Source organism: Pteronotus mesoamericanus, unplaced genomic scaffold (genome assembly GCF_021234165.1).
Source record: "Pteronotus mesoamericanus isolate MK-2021 breed Mesoamerican mustached bat unplaced genomic scaffold, CSHL_Meso_final contig_90, whole genome shotgun sequence".
Lineage (NCBI taxonomy): Eukaryota > Metazoa > Chordata > Mammalia > Chiroptera > Mormoopidae > Pteronotus > Pteronotus mesoamericanus.
Window position 1 is genome coordinate 30,999,544 of NW_026555277.1, and position 25,232 is coordinate 31,024,775.

Below are 25,232 nucleotides of genomic sequence, written 5' to 3' on the forward strand. Positions count from 1 at the left end.
GGGGATCAGAAGGCATGGGTGCCCCCTGGCTCGATGGCAGCCCCACAGCCAGCCCTACAAGACCTCTGGGAGTGATAAGCTGTAATCCAAAGACACGTATGAGGAAACCCCCGCATCTTCCTCTAGCTCGAATTCCATTTTGGCGAGACCTGGTTTTTAAATTAAGAACGAGAGGGAGGGTACTGATGTCTGTTTATGGCCCTGTTCAGCTCACCTCTCTCTTAACAGATCCCAGGTGGAAAAGGAGGTTCCTCACCTCCCATGTGGATGCTTAGGGCTTGCTTCGAGGGGTAGGATGACAAACAGGACTCTCTTCAGTGCTGGAGCATTGGGGCTCTATGTGACTTAGAGGCCACTGCCTACTGTGGAGTCATATTAGGAAGGTCCCTCCTGACTCACCCAAAATAGCAGCAGTAGGTACCATGAGCCTCTAGGATAGCACGTGCTGCAGCCTTTGACAGTGATGATGGGACACAATATTGGGGCGCATGGAAAGGCATCCATGAAATATCATTAGTGAGAAAGGTCATGAAATTGTGTGGAAGTGTTCCTTATCTAAAATTAAAAGCAAAGATGCACACTTAAAAGCACAGGTACAGAACTTCCGGTCAAGATGGAGGCATAGGTAGAGACGCTTCACCTCATACAGAGAAAATTACAACTAAACCTCAAGACAAATAACACCCAGAACCGTCAGAAAATTGACCTGTGTGGAAGTCCGACAACCAAGGATTTAAAGAAGTCACATTCATCCAGATGGGTAGGAGGGGCAGAGATGCAGAGACAGGTGGAGAAGCAAGGAGACATGGTACGGCACAGATAGGTGGAGGCAGCGGTGGAACGGGCACAGGTGGTCCCACATTCACATGTGGTGGATAAAAATTGGGAGGGATACCTTGGGAGCGAGCAATCCCAGCCCCAGGCCAGACTGTACAGCCCAGGGTTCCAGTGCCAGGAAGATAAATCCCCACAACTTCTGGTTGTAAAAACCAGTGGGGCTTGAGGCAGTGGAAGAAACTGCTGGATTTTCAGGAGACCTCACTTAAAGGGCCAGCTCAGTCTTAGAACACATGCAAACCAACCGACTCTGGGATTTAGCACCAGGGCAACAGCTGGAAGGGTGCCAGTCACGTACGGGGAGAAGGAGAAGTGACTAGAAATTGGGTGAATGCCAGGCAAACCTCCAGAAGCCAGGCAGCCACACTGTCTCCTCTCTGAGCCCTCCCCCAACACAGAGCCACAACGCAGTGAAGAAGGTCACCGCACCCTAGCAATTACCTAAGGCTCTGCCCCACACAATCTACAGGTGCCTTTTCTACAATAAGCCATGCTACTAACACAAGGAGTCAAAGCAGCTCTACTGAATACACAGAAACACACGTGGGGAGGCTGCCAAATTAAGGAGACAAAGAAATATGGCCCAAATTAAAGAAAAGAACAAAACTCCAGGAAAAGAAGTAAACAAAATAGAAATAACCAGCCTATCAGATGCAGAGTTCAAAGCACTGGTGAGCAGGATGCTCAGAGAACTTTTTGAGTGTGGCCACAACATAACGGAAGAAATGAAGGTAACGCTAAGAGCAATAAAGAAAAATCTACAGAGAACCAACAGTGAAGGGGAGGAAGCTGATATTCAAATCAATGATTTGGACTATAAGGAAGAAATAAGCATTCAACCAGAACAGCAAAAGAAGCAAGAATTAAAAAAAAAAAAACAAGAGTGGGATAAGAAACCTCTGGGACATCTCCAAATGTACCAACATCTGAATTATAGGGATGCCAGAAGGAGAAAAGGAAGAGCAAGAAACTGAAAACTTATTTGAAAAGATAATGAAAGAAAAATGTCCCTAATTGGGCAAAGGAAATAGACATATAAGTCCAGGAAGCACAGAGAATCCCAAACAAGTTGGACCCAAAGAGGACCACTCCAAGACACATCATTAAATGCCAAAGGTTAAAGATAAAGAGAGAATCTCAAAAGCAGCAAGAGAAAAACAGAGAGTTACCTACAAAGGAGTTCCCATAAGGCTATCAGCTGATTTCTCAAGAGAAACTGTAGGCTAGAAGGGACTGGCAGGAAGTATTCAAAGTGATGAAAAGCAAGGACCTACAACCAAGAATACTCTATCCAACAGAGCTATCATTTAGAATGGAAGGACAGAAAAAGTGCTTCCCAGACAAGGTAAAGCTAAAGGAGTTCATCATCCCCAAGCCATTATTACAGATTTTGATTGTAAGCAAACAATCAAAACAGGAATAGAATCATAGATAGGGAGATCATCTGGAGGGTTATCCACTGGGAAGAGGAAAGGGAGAATGGGGGGAAGGTGCAGGGATTAAGAAGCGTAATTGATAGGTACAAAATAGACAGGGGAATGTTAAGAATAGTATAGGAGAAGCCAATGAACTCATGCACAACCCATGGACATGAACTAAGGGGGGTATTGCTGGAAGGAAGGGGAGTACCTGGTGGAGGGGAGAAAAGAGGGAAAAATTGGGGCAACTATAATAGCATAATCAATAAAATATATATATTTAAAAAGCACAGGTGCATATTCAAAAGAGTCTGAAAGGATATAAAACCATAATGCCGATGGTGATTATCTCAGGCTGGTAAAATGAGAGCGATTTTTATTCTCCTCTCTTTACCTATCTGAACTTTTGAGATTCAGGTTGTGAGTGGAGTTCCTCAGACATTCACCTGGCAGCAGCTGAATGGTCTGCCTGGATCACTCCCCCAGGACACGAGCTTCCAGCCCCGCATCTGAGCCAAATGCAGGCTAGAGTCGCTATTGCCATCCCAAGCCTTCAGGGAACTTGGCGTCGTGGGCCAGAGCCACTCTGCTCTCCGCAGAGCCTGCGGGGGCAAGGAAAGTGGGCTTGGAGCAGCCATTGCAACCTGCTTGCAGACCTGGGGGGCCCTGGAGTGGGGAGATGGCTGTATTGTTGAAACCGGCATGTGATTTCATTGAACGAAGGATTCCATGGTTTAAAAAAAAAAGATGTTTTTGAAAACTAAGAAACCAACTTGTATTAGAAAACCCACTTCATCTGCAAGTCACAGAAAACCTGACACTTAGGGTCTGAGTGCTGTCCCCCGCCCCCCGGAATTCATATGTTAAAGTCCTAACACCCCAGTGTCTCAGAATGTGGCTGTATTTGGAAATAGAGCATTTAAAGAGGTAAGTAAGGTAAAATGAGGTTCTTAGGGCAGGGCTTCAGCCAATGTGACCAGTGTCCTTATAAAGAAGAGACAGGACAGACTCACACACAGAGGAGACCATGTGAGGACCCAGGGAGAACACAGGCCTCTCTAAGCCAAGGAGAGAAACCTCATAGGAAACCAGCCTTCCCAACACCTGCTCTTAGACTTCTAGCCTCCAGAATTATGAGAAAATAAAGTCCTGTTGTTTAGACCACCCAGTGTGTGGTGTACCTCCAGGAGATTTTTTTTGTCCTGTAACAGGAAGTTCAGGGACGGGCATTTCGTGGTGGTATTTAGCTGTGCAGGGAGACCGTCAGAGACCCAGGCTCCTTCTACTTGTTGCTCCGCTACCCTTAGCATGTTGGCTGTGCTCTGGCTCTTGTCCCTTCATGCAGATCCACCCACCCCTCTGCTGCAGCACCCTGGGAACCATGCTCCAGCTTTTGCAGCAGTTGGCCTGCCTCATGGTTACACAGTGGCTGCTGCGGCACCTTCTTCAGGTAGTGTGTCATATCTGAGGTAGTAAGAAGAACAAAGGGCCTGCCAGCCGGGTGGCCTTTCCCCTCAGGTCAGGAAAAGCAGTATTTTCCAGGACCCTTGAGGTCCTCAATTTATATCTCATTGTCCAAAACCATGTTGCACAGCTGGGGAACCTGGGGAAGGTGTCCCCCAGGGTTGATATTACATAACCATTCTGGACAGAATGGGAGTCACTAGCCCAGAAGGAGAGGAATGGCATTGGATAGGTCTCTAAGCATGTTGGCACAATTTCTAGCCTCCAGTGACATTTCATACATCTTACCAGGGGAAGATCATGGTGTTCTTCAAGATCCCAGGAGTGCCCTGACCAGTGTGGCTCAGTTGGTTGGGCGTCGTTCTGCAACGTGAAAGGCCACTGGTTTGATTCCCAGTCAGGGCACATGCCTGGGTTATGGGTTCAGTCTCTAGGCAGGGCGCATGTTGAGAGGCAGCCAATCAGTGTTCCTCTTCCTTTCTTTCTCCCTCCTTTCCCCTCTCTCTAAGAGTAAAAACAAAAAAAAAAAAGCAGTGGGCTTTGGAATGTCCCCATCCTGGGAATGAGCATACTGCAGGCACCTCCTTTCTGTAAATGAGCTCCCTTTTTCCCCCACTTCAGCTCCCTCTGGTATTCTGTGATGTCACTCAGCCATGAGATGACCAGGGACTGTTGGCATCTCGTAAAGTTTGTAAGGTCCCATTGGGGTTCTCAGAGTAAGTGGGGGCTTTCCGAAACATCCTGTTATTTTTCCTCCCTTGCTGATGAAAGCCCTCTCTTCAGACTCCTTCCAGGCTGCTAGTACCTGCTGCAGACTCCTCCTCTAGCATTTATCGTGGTGCGTTTTAATTATTTGTCTGTGTGTTTTCCTTCCCCTCTGGAACCAGCTTCTGGGTCTTACCTCTGTATTCCTAGCACCACGCTCAGTGTCATTAATGAGCATGTGAGGAACACTTGGTCACATGAATGAATGATGGGAACTGCAGTGTGAAAATTCCCCTAGCCTACTCAGAGACTTACCCTGAATTTAAAGCCATCAGTTAACCTGGGACAGAGGGCCTGGGGCTTTCGAGGTTGTGTTCTCCGAGTCTAGGGTTTGTTACCTCCCTGCAAGCAACCCTTTCTGATGGGGGAGGTGGGTTTGTGCGTGTGTGCTCTGTGTGAGTTATGAAGGGAGTGATATTACCTCTGGGCCCTGGTGTCCCCGACACACTTAGCACTGGGGTGTCGTCGTTCTGTCCCAGATTTCGAGGCATGTGTTGTACAAATTCTCCCATTTTTTGTGCGTTACCTTTTCAGGCCTGATAGAGTGAAATCTGCCAACTGCCTAAAGCTGAGCCGAGAACACCACCAAGTTTAAAGGTAGTCATATATGGCTTTCACTTAGTTGGGCTTAAAAATGATCTCTTAATGAATTTTAGTTCCAAAAAACACATATTCTGCTACTTCTGTCTTTGATATTGAAGTGCTTAGTGCAAGGGTTAAAAGGTTATTGAAGCGAGAGCCCACACAGCGGCCTGCGTGGGTACGGGCCTGTGAGAGCCACGGCGAGGGAGGCGGTGTGAGCAGCCGCAGGCTCCGCCACCTCGGTGCTACGCTCGCATCCCTCTCCCACATGCTTCCTGATCTTTCTGTCTCCGTGTACCTATGACCCTGTCTCTCAACTGCTTAAACCCCTTCCGTGGGGCCTCGTTGCCTTCAGAACAGAGTCCCCGCCTCTTAGCGCCTGTGACTGGCCCCGTCCAGGCTGGCCCCTCCCCGGGATTCGGAGCTTCACCTCTCAGCCTGACGGGGACTCCGCCTCGCACAGGCACAGCTGTCGGCAGGCAGTGCCCTGGGGCCAAAGCCCACTGCCACCTTTATCGGTATGGCCCTCAGGCGAAGAACGAGCTTTACACGTTTAAATGGTTGGGGGAAAATTTAACAGACTATTTCTTGACACATGAAGATGATATAAAATGCAAATCCATGTCCCTGATTTTATACATGGAACACAGCCATGCCCATTTGTTTACATACGGTCTCTGCACACACTAACGCTGAGCACTTGCAGCAGAGACCTCATGGCCCCCAAAGCCAAAATATTTACTCTGAGCCCTTGCAGAAAAAGTTCACTTACTCCTAGATTAGTAGTGGCTCCAAGGGTGGGCGGGAAGAGGGCAGTGATGTCTACTGGCCATCTCCCAAGCTGCCCCCAAAACATATAAGCCTTTCCCCTCAACCTATCACTACCCTGGGGTTTCCTATACAAGCTTTCCTTCTGCCTGGAAGACCCATTTAACCCCTTGACCTGACTGACAAGCTACTCATCGGGAGCTGAAATGTCCCTTCCTCCAGGAAGCCTTCCTTGATCACTGAACCTGCGGAGTCTGGCTTAGAGACCCTTCCTCTGGGTTCGTTGTGCTGAGCCTGTTGTGGCTATTTCCACGCAACGTGGAATTGGCTGGTTTTCTGTCTGCCCTCCTTCACTAGACTGCAGACGTCAAGAAGGGCAGACTTTGTCTTGGTTATTTTTATATCCCCAGAGCATAGCCTCTTCTGGCACATTGTTAGGTCATCAAAATAAGCAGCTTTTGAATAAACAAGTGAGTGAATGACTGCAGAATAAATGACCTATCTGTGGGGAGTAAAGCATGATTCTTTAATAGCACAGATCATGGTGGCCTTCAGGAAAATAATAAGATAGATTGGCCTTGGGTCTATCCCTTTTTCCTAAGGTGGATGGGTACCATACTTTCATAGGGTATTGGATGGCTTTATCCCAAAGGCATTGACCCTGGGACTCAGCAAGGCCATTTATAAGAATATTCTCATTTACTACATGTTTTCTAGGTGTCAGTTGTTTTGCTAAAGGCTTACTTTCTTCACTTCTTTTAATCCTCAGTCCTGTAAATCAGGAGCTATTATTAGGTATATATACACATATGAGCAATCTAAGGTTCAGAGAGGTTAAGAAACTAGCCCAAGATCTCACAACTAGTAAGGGGCAAAACTGACTCATGCCAGTAGATCATCGAGAAAGTCTAAGAGTCAAAGCCCTCTGAAAGGGAAACCCAAGCTGGCTGAAACAGGTTGTGTTTGGTAGAAGGAGCCTAGCACTATAAATTTCTGACTAATGCATTCATGTTCTATTAATAAATACCTTGGCCATCTGCCTTGGACCTTATGACATTTGCATCTTTAAAAAAAAAAACAACCAAGGAGTTTCTTGTGCTTATTGTGGGTGCTTGGGCTCCTTTATCCCTTTCCTCCCCCTGGGCAGACAGTTGGCCCACAACTGCGCAATTTTCCCTGCTGGAGCCCTGCCCCCAGCCCAGGGTGCAGCTCCAGAATCACTCCCGGCGCCAACTGTGCTTCCTGTCTCACCTCTGGTCCCTCTGTACCTCCATCCCAGCACGGGCTGCAGCAAGGCTCCTTTTCCATGAGCGGCGATTCCAGTTTTGTGGCGTGAGAATTTTTCCCAGCTCTACCTGTTCTCGGATCCAGCACGTTGCAGCCTACACCGGCCACTGCAAGGGTTGGCAGTCCAGGCCGTGGCAGAGCTGCGTCGGGATCGTGCAGGCTCAGCGCAGTGGAGACACAGCTGAGCCCATTGCCAGCAAGATGCCAAAGGAAGTCCCACTGCTGAGGCAGCCCCAGAGTCCCCCCCACCTGGCCAGGGGAAGGGGGTGGCCCTCAGAAAGGCTAATGCTTGGAATGAGGCCTGCAGACAAAATTTTGCCCCCTCGATAGCAATATAGAATGCTTTCTGCCTGAGCTTCTTCCAAAAGAATTACCCTTTTCCCTTATCTTTTATTTCTTTTTAGTAATATTTCTATAAAATAACCAGAGTTTCACTATTTACTTTTTGTTTCCATGAGCTTGCAATGGTTGTAACAATGCTTTTATTTTTATTGAAATGCATTTTTCATTTTTACTGAGACATAGTTGATATACAGAACTGCAGAAGTTTAAGGTATACAGATTAGGAACTTGATTTACATAAATCACTATTTAATCAGTAGAGAACAGTATGATGAATGGAGCGGGAAAAAATCATCTAAAATTCTCCCATGCAGAAACAACTTATCTTTTATGTTAGAGAACCTCCATTCTGGGCTCTTTACAAGTAACTGGATAATAGTATTTTTTTTAACATTCACTGCTCTTTTTATATAAAAATTTAATTTCTGGTAACTACTTTTCTGCCGTATTTGGAATTGTGGGCATTCTTTTGCTCCAAAGAAATATTCTGTTACCCTCCTCTTCCTCTATATACATCATTCCCATCCCCCATTTTCCTTATAATCATTTTTGCTACACCAATAAGCCATATTCATTTACAAATGTTGGAAAGAATAGTAGTTGAAAACAGTTTCTTAATGCTAGCTTAGAGAGAACCACTCTTAACTTTGGTGGCTGTCTGGACTGGTTGGGGAAAAACTCGATATTTTGGGGTGATGACTTGGCCCGCCTGTCTCCATCCTCAAGTCCTCCACCTACTCTGTGTGTGTGCGCGCGCGCATGTGCGTGCGTGTGTGTGCGCGTATGTGTGTGCGTGCGCGCACGCGTTGAACGTGTGCCTTTATACCAGAGTGGCTCAAGGTTGGCCGTGGCTCACAGGAATTAGCGTGTTCAGCCACCATGGGTCAAGAATGACATTTGACAAAGGGCCATGATCATGTGGTGGATTTTTCTTTTTTTAAGAGGCAGCAGTTCCGAGACTCACGCTTCCTGGGTCACTCAAGTTCTCCATGTGTTACATCACTACTTTGGAGAGAGGCCACCCAGAATCTCTTAAAAAGTACTCTAAGCAGCACGGAGATCTTTTTCCACAGGAAAAAGCTCAGTAGTTGACACGTGTGTTTTCTGCGCCACAGTGCCCAATGTTGTGATTATTGCCAGTTTTTCCAGAGTTCACCTATGGTTTAATTTCCTGAAATTGATCTGCGTGGTTACTCTGGCTTCATTTTACGCTTGCAAAGAGGAGAAATGACAATGAACAGACTGTGTTTTATTAGGGGTTTTTCTTCAAAAAAAAAATTAAGCAGCAGTCTGTGATCTCTACTAGTTTGTTCCTTTTCAGGCACCCATTATTCATTCTCTGGGTCTGCGACAGCCTGATGTGTACCTTAACCTAACACATCAGCAAAATGCCAGTGAGCCGGCATTTGTGGTGGAGATTCCGGGCTCACCCCCACTGCTATGTTGAGCTCTTACAGTTTTACGGTGGCCCCAATCCCCGCTCTAACTCCTCACCCTGCTTGGAGCCCCTTGAGAATTGGATGAGCCAGGAGTAAGGTCAGAGGTCAGAGGGGCTACTGCCGGCTGGAATGGAAAGAGGCAGCCCCAAGGGCAGCTCCCCAAGCAGGCCCACCACCAGCAGCGCGAGACTGCCAAGGATTCAAAGGGAGATGAATTCCAGCCCAGGATACACAGTGAGGTTTGCTTTTTACCATCTTTTGAAAGAGAGTTGGGGATGCTGGCAATGAGCATGTTGCCTTTGATCTCGGGCTGGGTTCTCTAGCCCCAGGCTCCCTGGGCAGTCATAAATGTGCATTATTATTTCACCGTTTAATGGTGAGCTCTTGGCCCCTGGGCCTGACTTCACTGGAAGACCACCTTTAGCTGGTGGTGTTCTGATTATTTAGCCAGCGTGAGGTGTTAACCAGAGCACGATTGTGTTTGCTTTTAATTTCCTGACCTTAAAGAAGGGGAAAGTGCAGTGCTAATCGGACTGGTGAAGGTGAAGGAGCGTTCTGTCCCTGGGCTCGAATGAGGGGAGCCCCGTGTGAAGGGCAGGGCAGTGCCGTGCGTGGTTCCCGTTGTGGACTCCAGTGTCAGACAGGCTGGGTCTGGATCCCACCTCTGCCTTCGCTAGCTTTGCGACCTTAGCCCATCTAAGCCTCAGGGCCCCTCGTTGGTAAATAGAGCTAGTAACAGTACTAGCTACCGGCTAAGAGTAGTAAGACCACTGCTAATAGTGTGGGGGCTCAGATGCTGGTTTCCCCCGTTCCTGGCATACGGGACTACTCAGTATGCGCTAGCCCCTCTCCATTCATTATTAACCCGCAGTTAAAACCTGCTTGCCAAACTCTATTTAGAAACCCCCTCACCCGCACACTGCCGTTCTTCTCTCTCCCTGCCTCCCAATGTTTTTTCCTCACTTGAACTCTTGAGCTTCACAGTATAGTTGGCCCATCTTTGATTATTCTTTTTTTAAAAAAAAATTAGTGATTGATTTTTAGAGAGAGAGGAAGGAGGAGGAGCAGAGAGAGAGAGAGAGATAGGTGGCTCACTTATTTATGCATTCATTGGTTGCTGCTTGTGTTTGCTCTGACTCGGGATCGAACCCTCAGCCTTGGTGTGTCAGGGCGATGTGACAAACTGAGCTCCCCCGCCAAGCCCATCTTCGTCTCGGAGTCTTGATGAATAATTTTTACATGTATGATTGAAAACTCAGCGGTCAGGCATATTTCATTCCACTTCCAGGTTTTTCTTCTTATCCGCCCGCTACCGCACCCTGCCCCGGCCTCTTTGGACTTACAATCTCAGAAGAAATACCATTCGGTGAAGTTCTTTTAGAATCGACTGGCCTTACATTTCATCTGGGTTTCTCTGAAAAATATTCATGCTTTAAGTTTTCAGCACTTTGTTTCGATATGACTAACATACAAGTGAGGATTAAACGTACTATATATAAAATTCCAGATCAGAAAACGGAAACACTTAAAAAAAATTAAAAGGGCTGAATTGTGTGGGCTATTTGGAAACCATTCAGTGGGGCAATATAATTTTTATTTTCAGAAGCTTATGGATTGAACTCCACCCAGGCCTCCAGCTCCTTAGAAAACTGGCAGAAGATGCCCTGCCAAGTTTCCTCACAAGCAATAAAAGAGTAATCCTCTGCATCCCAGTTTTCATTTTAAAGAACCAGGAGACAAGTAGTGGCCTTTGTTGCCCTCCGTGGGCCAAGTGGCCAGGGGTTCTGGTGGGGATTGTTGGGGGGCAGGGCGAGAGAGGGCCGTCCACGCACGCTTGCACAGGTATCTGGACCCACTGGAAAGAATGTTTACAACTATGGGGACAGCGCTGGTAATGGTTTGTTGAGTTGAGAGGACAGTCATGTTGTAGTCTTGATGGCTGGTCAGAAAAGCTGAATTGGACATCTATCCACTTTTCACAAAAAAGGATATTTTCTTTACACTTAAATTTACATTGTGTGTATGTGTGGGCGGGGGGTGTTATTATAGCTGTGGGGAAAATTAAACCAGAGAAAACGGTAATAACAAGATCTAGCCATTCCCATTGTTGACAATTTAGAAGTTCAATGGTGGAATGCAGTGGGGCAGGGTGAAGGCTTCGGGGGGTTCACTGTACAGCCAGAGCACACAGACGACCCAGTTGGAGAGGAGGATCCCCAGGCTGGAGAAGACTTGAGAAGCCATGGGATCAACCCCCATGGTTTACAGAGGAGAGAATGAAACAATGCCCATTGATATGGCCCTTGGGCTAAGCACTGCTTCTGAAAAACTTCTGCGCTCAAAGTCCGGTTTGTCAGCCCAGTGTGCAGTTCCTCTGCATCTGGCCTGGTGCTGGCTTGGAGAAGCCAAAGCCTCTGCAAGCTGAAACCCAGGTTGAATTCCTGGTTGGCGACCAGCAGCAGGGAGGCGGGGTTCCCAGCCTTCCGCCGGCGTGGTGGGTCCCCAGCTAACTCAATGGCGCCCTCTCTGGGTGCTGGTGGAGAACCACCTGGGAAGGAAGTGTTGCTTTTCCAAACCCAGAGCTGGAACAGAGCCCAGTGACACTGGGAAAAGAGCTTGGAGAAACGGGATCAGGTGTACACAGGCTTCTTACTGGGACTGATTGCCTGGGAGGTGGCGGGAATTTCCCCTTTTACTGGCAGAACGATTTTCGTTTCTAAATTTCAGAGAAAGAATTAAGAATGGCATCTATTCTTAACTGTGGAAAGGAGTTCAAACTTGTTCGTCAGGGCAGTGGAGAAGTCCTTGAAGAGCACAAAACTCCAGAGAAAGGTGACCAGAGTAATGCGTGGTGGGGGTGGGACTGGAGGCAGGAGACAGGCGAGGAGTGTGCTGCAGTAGCCGGTGAAGGGGACTGGGGCCTGAACTGGGGCACAACAATGACAGGTGGTGGGGACTTGCAGGGGGTGAAAGGCACAAGACTCTGTTGGTTGGCTGTGCAGGAGAAGGGAGGGCGTTGATGAGGATGACTCACGGGTCTGCTGTTGGGCAACTGGGTGGATGTGGCACTGTCCTCAGAGAGGTCAGGACGGTGGAGGAGGCGGCGCTTTGGGGAACGAGACAATGAGCTCCCAGATCCGAGGGTTGGGCAACCAGGCTGGGAAAAATTGAGTGATGGAAGATTATGGTTCTGTGTGTACATTGAGAAACGTAGAGGCTTCCCAGGCAGTCAGAGCACGTTGGCGTGGCACAGGGTTTCAACAGAAGTGCTGATTTTATAGAAGGAGGCAAAGCGCAGCTCGATCACGCTCACCGCCTCACACCCAGGAGTTCTTTCCACGGCAGCGATGTGAGAGGGGCGTGCGGGACTTCTCGGTAACTTTTACAGAGCTTAACGGGTCAACTTGGGGTGTCCTTTTTAACTCACAAAGGGACTGAGGGAAACATCCCAGCATGCTTTCTTTTCCATCATGACTAAAATAAGCAATTTTTTTCCTAAGGATTTTATTAAATAGAAAAAAAATCCCATTTTTCTTTTTTTTTTTTCCTTGAAATATCCTTTTACAGAGTGACCTTGCCTTGAGTCTGTATCGTAAAGCTGGGAAGTTGTGCAGGCAAAGAAGGCCTCGAGGTGTTGAGAGAATATAAAGCCAATATTATCCATCACCAGTGAGAGCTTCTGAGAAACGGGCTCATGGGGGGGAGAGAAGAATTTTGATTGACGTAGAAAATGCTTTCTGAAGGGGCAGGTTTGGAAGACAAGCTGTGGAACCGCATTCTGGAAAGAGTGGCGGGAACAGGAAGACACAGCCTTCCATCCCTAGGGTTTCAGGGAGGACCACAGGGATCTTGACAGGTGACACTGGAGGCCATTAAAAGCAAAGTCATGTTTCTGGATCGTACTTTGAATATCCTCTTATCAAACCACAGGCCTCCAAAGAAACCCTCTTCTTGCACACATCCCAACACAGGGTAGCAAAAGTTAGAATGACATTTTATGTCAGAAATTAAGAGGTTGAAATTTTAGCCCCAGGTCAGTTTCTGACCCTCAGTAACCTAGGGCAAGTCACCTAACTTTTGGGGGCCTTGGATTTCTCATCTGTAAGATGGGTATGAATGGGTACCTCACAAACAGCCCTCAATAACAGCATCATTGATGATGTGGCTCTTAATCATGGTGAGTGCCCTACCTCTCTCACTGGAAGAATAAATTACTCCATGTAAAAAGCCTCTTAAAGGCAAAAGGTACTATGAAGAAGCTGTATTGCTATCAAATACTGTTATTAATTATAGGTTAATAATTACTTTTGCCACAGAATTAAGTGAAAGTCCCTTTGGGTGGGCGATGACTGGGAACATGGGAACCATTATTAATGGAGCTGCCAGCTCCTGTTACTAGATCCATTGACATAATATTTCTCTCTGGGAACCCTTCGACAAATCAGCTGAATTTCCTATTACCTTGCCCCCTAAGCACTGTAAATTTGATCCACATGTCCCCAGTGTTGTTTCTGTAGATTAATAACGGAGAAAAGAGGAGGAGCCAGGCCTGCACTGGGACCCATAGCTGTGTAGACGCTCTCCCAAGAGTTTGGGCTGTCTGTGTGTTTTAGTTTGTAGTGTGTATGTGCACGTGACGTTCTCTCTTGTTTTGCTTCTTTTACTGTCCCTGGTTTTTCCTAATGGGTACTCAGCTGTCAGGGAGAGTTTGTGCTTTGGGGAATAGGGCAGGGGGAACCCAGTCATGCCCTCCTTCTCCTCCTCCCACTGAAAACAGCCCTGAGGAAGCGCTTTGATGCGGTGCTTTGCTAAATCAGTGAGCCGGATGTGGTGGGAGGGGCTGCTACCATCAAAGGGGGCAAAGGAAAATAGGGTGGGGGGAAGTGGCAGGCCTCAGCCACACCAAGGCAGTGCCAGGCTGCAGTGAGGCAGCAAGGAGGGCAGGGAGGCTGGGTCAAGGGCAGGGCAGGCTAGGACGGCAGGGCTGAACCTGCAGAGTGGCCAGGACCTGGGTAGGAGGAGATCGGCCATGTGCGCTTGCCCCCAGAAAGAGAAACACGCGGGGCTCAGCCCGGGGCCTTCTGTGGCTGAAACAGGCAGGAATAATGCAGCTGTGTGGTCCGGATCAGGACAGCCGCAGGTGAGCTTGGTGCTGTGTTCATTGGATGTGGGCTTTCAGAGGGTGAAGCGTACAGGGGTCTAGAGTCCGTCAGACCCAGCTTCGAATCCTGGCTCTTCCACTCAGTTAACAAGTTATTCAAGTCTCCCAGTATCTCAGGTGGAGGCAGCAGTGCCTACCTGGGAGGAAGAAAAAAGAGATCATGTAAACAAAGCCTGCATTCCCAGCACACGGTAAAAATAGCAGCCACCGCTCCCAACAGAGCACCTGTTCCAAGCCACACACTGGTCCACACACTGACATCCAGCCACTCAGCTAACCTTGGCTGCACTACAGGCCCCGTACTTTCCTTATCTCTAGTTAACACACGAGGAATTGGAAGCACAGAGAAGTGAAGTACCTTGCCTGAAATCACACAGCTGGCTTAAGTGACAGAGCCAGAATCCTACACCCAGACGTCCCAGCTCCAAGGCCCTGTTCGGACCGCTGTCCTACACACCCTCTGGCTGTCATCATCCTTGTGACATTTCCAGGTTTAGGACAGAGAATTCTTACCCGCGTCTGGCCACATCCCAGGGGCCTCCAGTTATCTCAAGGAATTTTAAGGAATTTTTCTCAAAATGGACTGATTAAATTCTGTGGGTATTTTCCATAGGGGAAAAAAAAGTTCAGGGTGGGTGAACAAAGAGGCATTGATCAAAGAAACAGCAGTTACCCAAAGTTGGGAATCCCTGTGACCACATGCCCTTAAGAACCAACATGTAATTTTAAGCCAGTCTGATTTTGCTTTTCTGGTGCTTTCTAAGAAGCCACACAGTGAGTTGAAGAAATTTACAAGCTGTCACCCTCTGGGATTGATGCTGACAGCTCTGCTCCTCTGTCACCGAAGTGCTAATGAAAAACATTAATTGGACTTGGCCAGTGGCTGGGACGTGTCCCCTTCTTGGGGGGAGGAGGCAGCCTCTCTTTCTGGACATGTCCCCTTCTTGTGGGGGAGGAGGCAGCATCTCTTTCTCTGGGGTTTGTCCCAGCCCCTCCGTGGCTTGAAGAAGGAAGGGGGCAGCACAGGAAGCGAGTGGCCTAGGGGGGTGCTGTGCTGTCCTTTGGGCTGTCCGGTGGAGGTGTCAGGTGGATGATCACATCTGACGCAGGTGTCCCCTGAGCTCCATGAAGACAGAGCCAGGTGTCTTTGTCCCTCAGCACCCTGAGCGTCACATGGTGCCTCGGCCCAGGGAGATGCTCCAATTATTCAGTGAATGAAGACGCGAAGGAGGGAATGAATTTTTGTTTGGCCCACGAGCCTCGGTAGGCCGGTTCCTTGTGCAGCTCCAAGGAAGGATGGTCTCCACTTGGCTTAACGTCACGGGTACAAGTGGGCCGCTCCTCATTCGGGCCCCCATAGCACTGTCCACGGCGAGATGTCGGCTGTCGTCCAGTGGAGCCTTGGCCTCTGCCCACTGACCCTGCTCTGCCAACAGCTCCGCTTCCTTCCTGCGGTGACCTGTCTGCCTTGTCTCCCCACAGGTGTCCTCTCCCTCCCGGCCTACTTCAGTCCCTACAACGGCGGGTCGCTGGGCCAGGATGAACGGGCCGACGCCTACGCTCAGCTGGAGCTCCGGACCCTGGAGCAGTCCCTCCTGGCCACCTGCGTGGGGAGCATCTCCGAGCTGAGTGAGTGTGACATCCACGTCTAGCAGGCTCTCGGCGGGCGTGGGGGTGGGGGGACAGGAGAGGCAGAGAGGAAGAGGTTGCCTTCTGGATTCTGGCCTCCTCTGTCTTCACACTTCTTGCTCTCCCTCAAATCTCCAGCCTTCCGGGCCAGAGGTTGCAAGCCAGTGGCCCACAGACCTGGGTCGTATGGCCAACAGGTGGACTTAATCTCACACAAATCTGGGTTTCTGGTTTCTCGTGAGAAATCAGATGACCTGGTGATGCTGTGCCCATCTTCTGCTTGGCAGCCATGGGGGTGGGGCGATGTCGCAGCTGAGCAGACAAACATGTGTCCCCTCTATCATCTCATACCTCGTTACCTTATAGCTGGCCTGTTTCATTCATTTCTTTTACCTGCCTGGCTCAGAAAGTTGTGAATTTACAGCCAATATTCTTTCTTGAAAGAAAGCACTCCTGAAACCTCAACATAGAAAAAGGAAAATAAAAAGAGAGCTGCCCTGGCGGAAGGAGGGCCCCTCCCAGGACTGCAGGGCTCTGTGGAACACGACGCCTTGGTCTAGGTCATTGCCATTGGACAGCTGCTTCGCAGCGTCGGTTAGAAAACAAGAAATCCCCTACGCCTCCTGCTCTCTCCCTCGCGTTACCCCAGATATCTGAGAAATCAAACTGCACATTCTTCCTCCTTAGTGCTCCCTCGCTGCGTCATGAGACCACCCAGTGGAGGGCAGCAATGCATCCAGGGGTCGCCGCACTCAGGATGCAAACAGATGGAGTTTCACTCTGCTCCAGCCTCTTCCAGTTGCTAATTTCTATGAGTTTTCTGGCCCCAGAACAGTGAACGACAAACCTTTCTTCTTCTTTAGGACACAGTTTTCTCCCTTCCTCCCTTTGTTCTTCCTCCCCTGCCCAGGACAGGAAACAAAGGTGCCTGGTTCAAGGTCACAGAGCAGATGGGTATTGGGGCTGGGAGAGAAAGCTGGACTTCCGGCCCTCTGTCTCCCTGGGGGATTGCAGGTAGGCCACCTGGGTCCCCCACCCCTTGAGGGACACTGCGGGAAGTGGGCTCAGAGTGTGGCTTGATCCCCAACCCTGACAGATGTCTCCTGGGCAGCAGGGTGTATTTGGGGCCAAGCGCAGCCAGTGTTTGGTAAACTCTCCTGCCCTGAGAACAGTGAAGGATGCCCTCAGCTCCTCGGAAAGCATCTTGTTTTAATTTTGCATTTTTAACAGAGTACCTACTGCGTGCAAGCCACCACATGAAGCACCACACTCACATGATCTCATTTATTGCTCAGAACAACTCAGCGAGGTGTGTCCTGTTGAGGAAACTGAGGCTTAGAGAAGAGAAGTGATTTCCCCAAGGCAGACAGCAAGAGGAGGCAGAGAGCGGCTTGCCTCCCAGTGTGCCCGATGCGCGCAGAGCTCTTTCTCACGTGGCCTGTGGGCTTCCTCGACATGGCTCGCAGCCCTGCCACCAGCATTCAGGGCAGCGGATGTCAACACCGGGCTCTGATCCTTTGTCTTTTCCCATGGCGGCCCCTGTGTCCCTCACCATCCACAGCCAGGCCAAGGGAAACATTCAGACACTTCCCTCTGGAGGAGGCTTGTCCTTACCATTCCGCCCAGAGACAAAGCCTTGTTGGTTCTACCCCCTAAAACTGTCTCTCAGATTTTAGTTTGCCCCTTTTACCACCTGCATGGCTACCAACTCAGCCCAAACCATTTAAAACACAAATTGGATGATGTCATTCATCTGTTCAATGTCTCCCCCAACCCCGCTCTGGCCTCCCAGCTCACTCAGTGAGATCCAGTATCCTCGCCATAGCCCAGCATCGAGTACAGGGTCTGGTCCCATCACCTCATGACTGTGCCCCAGCCGTCCCGGCCTCCTGGCCAAGCACCTCCCACCCCCGGGCCTTCGCACCAGCTGCTCCCTGTGCCTGTGACCTTTCCCCTCAGATGCTCAAGGGTGTGGGACCCCCACTTTCTTCAAGTCCTTGCCCACATGACACCTTAAGAGACAGGCCTTCCCTGAGCACCGTGCATAGATGAGCATCCTAATCTCATTCCTTTCTCTCTTCACATAGGTCTTTGGTTTTTTTCAAAGCACCGATCGCCAAGTGACATTTATTGTATATTCACATGTAAATAGTTTGTCATCTCTCTCATCTGACTAGAATTGTCAGCTTCATGAGGATAGAGGCTCCCTCTGTTTGGTCCTCTGCTGTCCTGTATCCCTAGTGATTAGAACAGTACCAGCTGCTGTGTGTGTGCATGTATGTGTATGTTAGTTAGAAGGAATGACTTCTCTATGGTCTAGTGTGTGCCTCCTAAAACCCCCATAGGATCGATCCACATCCTGGCACAGCTACTCCTCAGGGCAAAGGAAAGAAGCAGCTCTGTAGCATCTTTTCACGGACAACCAAAGAGGCTGTGTCTTGCCCAAGTTGCCGGAGCTTCCTCGCTCCGAAACCAGGGTTTTTGCTCACCCACTGTGAAGGGAGGAGACAAGGTGGAGGCAGATACTGCAATTTTTTCTCCAAGACTAAAGAACTTAATGAGGTTAGTGATACTTGGCACTGAGCACCTTGTACCTAAAACTTTACCCCAGGTTTACCATGCACTAACTCCCTGCACCTTGCCAAGACCAGCCTGCCAGGTAGGTCAAGAAGTTTCTTGCTTGCATCAGGTCCTGCTGCACAGGGAGCTAGGGCACTTGAATTATTGTCCCTCTCTACCCATGCAAATGCAAATGGGAGGGAACGAGACATGAACAAAACAAAACACTTCTTTTTAAAGGCAGCCAGATGGTATAGGCCTTATTCTGAAGAAAGCGCTGCATTCTAGGCTCTCTGCTGGTTTTATTGGACAGCAGGTAATGAGGGTTGGACAGAGCGGAGTGAAACCTGTAGCACCTCTGATCAAGGCTCTTGTGATTAACAAGCAGCAAGGACTTGTTTTTCATGCTTGTGGGTGTTTCTGGGCTTCAGACTGAGGTTTCATCGAGCTTAGGATCAAATGATTCTCAAGAGCAAGGATTTTCCAGAAGCAGCACTGAGCGTCGACCTGTGCTAATGCAAGAGCAGAGCCCAGCCTGGGCCAGGGCGTCTCAAACTCGCTGTGGGGATGGCTGGGGATTTTATCCACCCCGCCCCACACTCTGATGCAGACTGAAACTTTAATAAAACACAATAAAGATAAGTGTCTAGAAAAATGAAATAAAAGACACGTAAGATCTGCAAAATGCAAGCCAGTTTTTGGGGTTTTTTTCCATTATTCAATTAGGTAGACATTGCTGTGGGAGTTTTTGAAACCTCAGAAATTTCTAAAATTAGCTTGTTATGAACCAGTAACAAAACAGTTTGCAAACCTGACCCTGTTTGCAGACCACACTTTCCGCAGAAATGGTGCGACAGCCCAGAGTAAGTGAACTAGGGAGCAAACAGGCTCCCTAGTTCAAGTCCTGGCTGGTTCACTTACTAGTTGTGCAACTGGGACAAAGCACTGACTTCTGTGAGCCCGTTTCCTCTTCTGTAAAGTGGAAATGCCTCCCTTAAGGGGTGGTTGTAAAGACTGAATGAGATTTTGTCCATCTTTTCATGTCTTTTGCAAAGCCTAGAAAATCCAAGGTGGCCGGGAGGAAAATCACTCCAGGAGAACAGCCAAAGCAAGCAGCTTTCCCTGGCCATAAACGAGGGCTGCAGAGCAGTGTGAGTTTAAGATGCCTCATCAGTGTTGTCCACAGGCATCTGTCTCTGAGGGAGACTCACGGCACCCAGCTGGGCTCAGGACTCAGAGTCTGGGGGCCCCATCTCCAGCTGCTATTCTGCCGCCTCCATGGTTTTCCTGAACCTTCCTAAGGCCTCTCTGTTCCTGGCCCCCCATTAGGGAGCCCTTAGGAGGGGCCCCCATTTCTTTCTGGATTCCTTGGACTGTGTTCTGGCTGGAAATGTGGTGTCAAAGTGTTCCACACCGATATCAATAAAACAATCATGAACGTAATTAAAAATGACGACTTCTACTTCTTCTGCCTTGGAAATGATATTTCAACAAGATTCCTCTTTGATGCTCTCGGAGGCTGTCTTCTCCTCCCTTGGTCCTGTGGTCCTGCCTAAAGCGATGGCATTTAGACCTGGAGAAGCAGGAGCCAGGTTTCAACTTATTGCAGCCTGCTCAGCTGTACAACCAGCCGTGCTGAGGCGGGCTGGCTGGGGGTAGGGCGGTGATGCCAGTTTCTGCCTCCCAGGAGCCCGAGGGCAGGGCTGGGGCTGGGACTCCCGTCCTGGGAAACGAGAGGCAGCGCCTCCTTGCAGACTGAGGTCCTAGAATGGAGAGCACCCCAGGAGGTGGCCCACAGGGCAGAGTAATAATAACAGGACAGGAATCATAATGGTGTTATACTTAACCTTTATCCAGTACTTGCTCTGTGCCAAGCGTGATGTTGAGCGCTTCCCATTTATCATTTACTGGAATCCTCACGGTTTTTAGGTTACGTGTGATGATTTCCATTTTGCAGGTGAGAAACCAAGGCCCTGAGCAGTAACTTACAGAAGGCCCAAGGGCTGGAAGTAGCCAGCGAGTCTGACCCTGGGATCTCTGTTCTTACCCGTTTCACTGGTGATCCTCAGACCTGGCTGGATTCACCCAGGGGAACTTGAACAAAGTGCAGGTGTCCCCGTCCTGCCCCCGACCGATTCAGTCAGAGTCTCGGGGATAGAAGCCAGTTCGCAGTAACTCACCGCCCTCAGTCCCCTGGGCCCTAGGGTTTGCCAGCAGCACCCAGACAGGCGGGCGGCCACGGCAGGGGTGGGCTGGGGTGAGCAGAGTGAGGGCCTGTGGCCGGCGGGGCCGGGGGGCTTCTTCCCGTAGACATCGGGCTCCAGAGGTGCCACGTCCCGACTCGGAAGCCAGCTACCATCGCTGTGGCCATCACAGAAGAACTGGGCAGCTAATGAGCTCACATCAAGCCCCACCAGATGTTGTATTTTAAAATGAAATGAAGGCAGAAGGCTATTTCTTCACCCTCTAAATGTCTGCTGTGCACCCATTGAGCAGTGGATCCGGTGCCGGGGCTCCGTGGAGCAAGCACCAGGCTCTCAGAAGCTGAGTGAAGGGGAACTGCATCAGTGAATGAATCAGTCCTGTCGTTCATTGAATGACACTTCGCTTGCCAAATTAAAATCCGCTTATTTCTCCTCCCTCAGGGTCAGCCATGTCCAGATGGGGGAGGCTGACCCACAGGGGAGGCCCCCTGAGTTCCCAGGCCTGCGGAGGATGAACAGGCGCCACTTTTCCCAGCACAGAGGGGCCTGCAGGTGCCTGGGGCTGTTTCCCCCATCCTTTCTCAGCATTGTGACCTTGCACAATGATGGGACATTTCCTGCCCCAGCTGGGTGATATTGAAAAGACTTGACTCGGGCAGAAACACGGCACAGGATATGGGGCCCCGCAGACCCCACAGACTTGGGTAGCACAGGCCACAGCCCAGGTCACAGCCCAGTTCGTAGACTTTGGAGTCAAACAGGCCTGGATTCCAATGGAGACGCTATCATTTACCAGCCATTTGACCGGGACTATTTCTCTCAACTTACATGCACTGCAGCCTCCCTGTGACCAGGGAAATGGGGGGGAGGGTCAGTATTCGTTTACCGGACAAGCCTCAATTTCTTCATCTGTAAAATGGGGATAAGTCCCCAGCATTTTAAGGCTCAAATTAAATCCTCTTTCTAGGGAAGCAAACACCTAGCCCATAGAGCCCAGTGGATGGTGGTGGTGGTGGTAGTTTTGCTTGGCGTGATAGGGACTCAGGTAGCCTCTTTGCCAAAGCACCTGGGCCTCGCATAAGGCAGCACAGCAGGGTGCTGCCACTCAGCCCGGCGCTGGCTGTAAGAGGCTGGGAGAAGAGGCCCAGAGAGACTCACTTGGTCAGAGAGCTGGGGAGAGGCCCTGTGGAGGTGGAGGAGAGAGTGGCGATGTCGAAAAGGAAACCACATTAGCCTAAGTTCTGCAGGCGATGGGCCTTCCAGGCGCTTCATTCAGCTCTGACGTGCGAGACTGGAAGTGAAAGGGAAACTAAGTGGCTGTTGCGTTCTAGGTGGCAGTCTCCACCCCTGCCTGCCGGCTCTGGGGTAAACAGTAATTACGAAGGTGAGGCTTTAACTCTGGCTGGTATCGTTGGAAGAATGTGGCTGTGAACTCAGTTTTCTTTTCCCCTCTCTCCCTCCCTTCTCTCCCCTCCAGGTGACCTGGTTTCCCGAGCCATGCACCACATGCAGGGACGCCACCCGCTGTGTCCCGGCTCCAGCCCCGCCCGTCAGGCCCGCCAGCCTCCCCAGCCCATCACCTGGTCCCCCGACGCCCTCCACACGCTCTACTACTTCCTGCGGTGTCCACAGATGGAGTCCATGGAGAACCCCAACCTGGACCCCCCGAGAATGGCCCTGAACAATGAGCGGTAGGGGTCCTGCTTGGGCTGCACACCTGTGGCTCAGGCGTCCCAATGTGTGTTGACTGACTGACTGAGGGTCAGGCTGAGAAGAGTTCCCTGGTGCCGGCCTTCCAGCCTGTGAGGAGGCGGCTGGCACAGGGTGGGCTGGGGATGCAGATGGAGAAGGCATGTCCCAGGAATGCAGTGGGGTCATTGTACCTGGGGTTGACCAGCTCTGTCTAGTGCTCACCTCCCGGGCTCTCAAGAAATCCAATTGCCTCTTTTATAAAATGAGATATTCGCACCCACCTTGGAAGGTGGTAGTGAGAATTGAGTGAGCTGATGCTCTGAGAAAAAGCACTTAGGACAAGAATAGCTGTCACCTCACTTGATGACAGTGATGTCACTGTCAGGGATCTAAGGCACATTTTTGCCCCGTCCACTCACTTTACAAATGAGACATCATGGTTCTGGCAGGTTGTTCGATCTCCAGTAGGTTAGTGGTCCAATAGCTTAGTAGGTTAGTGGTCCAATAGGTTAGTAGGTTAGGCCTGCTGGCTCCCAGTCTACTGCTTTCTCTACAGGCTTCCAGCCCTTTCCCAGCCAGGAGCAGGGCTGCCCAGAACAGGTGTACACACAGGTATACACACAGGTCGTGCACTGCACAAGGGACCTCAACAAGGGGATGGAGGACGCATGTGGGACCATGTCCGCCTAAGGACAGGTGTCTTTTCTAATTGGTCTCTCAGAGAGCCACCTTTTAAACTTCCGCCTAGAGAGGATGAGTTTTTTTAAATTTTCCTAAAACACCATATTTGCTGGCACGTCTCACCTGGAGGCCAGCACATGGTCACCCGAGGCAGGGTGTCTGACCATGGGCTCAAGGATTGTGTGCTTGAAAGACTCCCCTTGGGTTGAGGAGCCCCGTCCGCATACACTCCACCAAGAGGAGGGCCCCGGAGAGGGAGAGAGCCCAAGGGTCTCTGTGCCCATCGTGGAAGCAGATGATCTGAGACCTGGTACAGAAAGTGCCAACGCCCTCCCAGTCCCCCTGCCCCAGCTTCCCACTGTCTTTAGGTGACATTGAGCCTCAGCAACTTTGGGGTCCTCGGGCCTGCTTCTCCAGTGTCTCCACAGTGAGAGAAATCAAAGGCACAAAAATACATCCCTACAGCCCAGTTCATAAAAACAGCCACCGCGAACACATTGGCTGTCCCGCAGACATATGTCAGCCTGGGAGCCCCTGGGGGTGGAGAGGTCAGGTGGCCTGGGCACCAACGGCAGCTCCGGCATTTGTGAACCCTGAGACCTTTGTGCAAGCTCCCAACCTCCCAGAACCTCCATTTCCTCAGCTGTACACGTGGCAGTGGTAACGAAGCAGTTGTAGGGATGGAATAATGATAGTCAACGTTTGCCGGGCATTTACTCTGTGCTAGGCACTGTGCCGAGCACTTGACACATGTTAACACGTTCATGCAAACACTTCCAGGAAACGGGTGCTCTTCGCAGCCCCATTTTCCAGGTGAGTCAGTGGAGGCAGAGATTCAGTAACTTGCCAAGGCCACACAGGCCCTGCTCTCAACCCCTACCCGAGCTGTCCGTCATTACGCAAGGCATAAAGCAGCAGTGGCCCAGTACACACGTGTAGTGTATTCCCAGTACATGCTGCCCCCGCTGCTATTATTAGTGGTATCATTATTAGATCACCATTGCCTTATTCCCCTGGGACATGGACAGTATTTACAGGACTGAGGCAGGTCACTCTGGGCCTGGCAGAGCAAGAAGGCATCAGGCGGAGGCCCTGGGTTTCCTAAAGGCAGCGTCTAGCAGGAAGGTGAACCCAGGGCTTGGGCCCTGAGCCCCAGCTGCTTCTACTTTGCGAAGAAATTGTTGTGGTTGCTGGGGTTGGCTGCAAAGGGGAAAGAGCAAGGGAAGTGTTTGGGGTGGAGAAGAGGAAGTGGTTCGCTTATTGTTTGGTGCCATCCCCAGCGGTTCTAGATTGAGCCTGGTCACCCAAGCAAAGGTGCTGGGAGAAGAGGACAAGAAGCCTTCCTTGGACCTGCTGCCCTGCGCTGGGCTGCTTGGCCGTCCGGCTGTGACCGTGGCTGTTGGCTGTGGGGTGGGCCAGGGGCGGGTCAGGGCGGTGCGCTTCCACGGGCACTGTGCCCAGAACCCCCCGATGTCTTTGTGGCCATCCTCTGGCTTCCCTGCTGGGAGGGTCCCCAGTCCCTGTGCCCTAGAACAGAGAGAACATCAGGGTTTCTGTAGGACCTGAGTTGCTTGTCTGTGTAGCTGAGCTTGAATGGTAACATAACACACATAGGTATTTCAGTATCTCATTATTTAAAAACCACACTGTCTGTGGCACAAAGAAATGGGTAGCAAAGGCATCTTCCCATGAATCGTTCCCAGTGAGTATCAGACACATGGGAAATTGGAACCACCCTTAGAAGAAAAGAATCCCCACATTTCAGATTTGGTCACTGACAGGCAGACACCCTAAGGACCCCCAGGCCTACAGGCAGCCCGACAGCTCTCTGGTGGCCTGATTCCTCGCTGTGGAAACAGGTCCTGCTGCGCTTGGACTCACTCTGACAGGGCAGGTCCTGGAGAGCTTGGCTGGCCTTGCCTGGAGGCCACTGAGGTCCCGTGTGACGGCAGGCTGGGCCACATGACCCCTCAAGGCGCCACCATTCTGACAGCCTTTTTTATTCAGTTGCAGTTGGCATACAATATTATGTTAGCTTCCGGTATACAACAGTCATTAGACATTCATTTACCTTATGAAGTGATCACCTCAATTAGTCTAGCATCCTTCAGACACATTAATATTGTTATTACAGTATTATTGACTGTATGCTCCATGCCGCTCCAATATCCTCACCAGAGATCTGGGGAAAGCCTTCTTGTGCACAGAGTAACTGGAGCTGCTAGAGCTCCAGGGTGATGGAGCTTTGCTTTTGTGAGTCTGGGGATGTGCGTATGTCTGCCTCTTTCCTTTCCCTTCCCTTTATTTCCTCCTCTGCCCCATGTCAGGAGTGTGGGTGCCAGGTCCCCGGCCAGAACTGGTCTGAATGTCTGATTTCAGGTGTGCGGCCCCGGAGGCCTCTGTT

At 50.2% G+C, this 25,232-nt stretch overlaps 1 protein-coding gene across 1 annotated transcript in view; it reads left to right on the plus strand.

Annotated features, from left to right (window-relative positions):
* ABTB2 (ankyrin repeat and BTB domain containing 2) overlaps nt 1-25,232 on the plus strand; it is a 168,494-nt gene that overhangs the window by 111,568 nt on the left and 31,694 nt on the right. The window contains exons 2-3 of the mRNA XM_054585927.1: nt 15,546-15,692; nt 21,933-22,146. Coding sequence (XP_054441902.1) covers nt 15,546-15,692; nt 21,933-22,146 — 361 coding nt within the window. The remainder of the gene's footprint in view (nt 1-15,545; nt 15,693-21,932; nt 22,147-25,232) is intronic.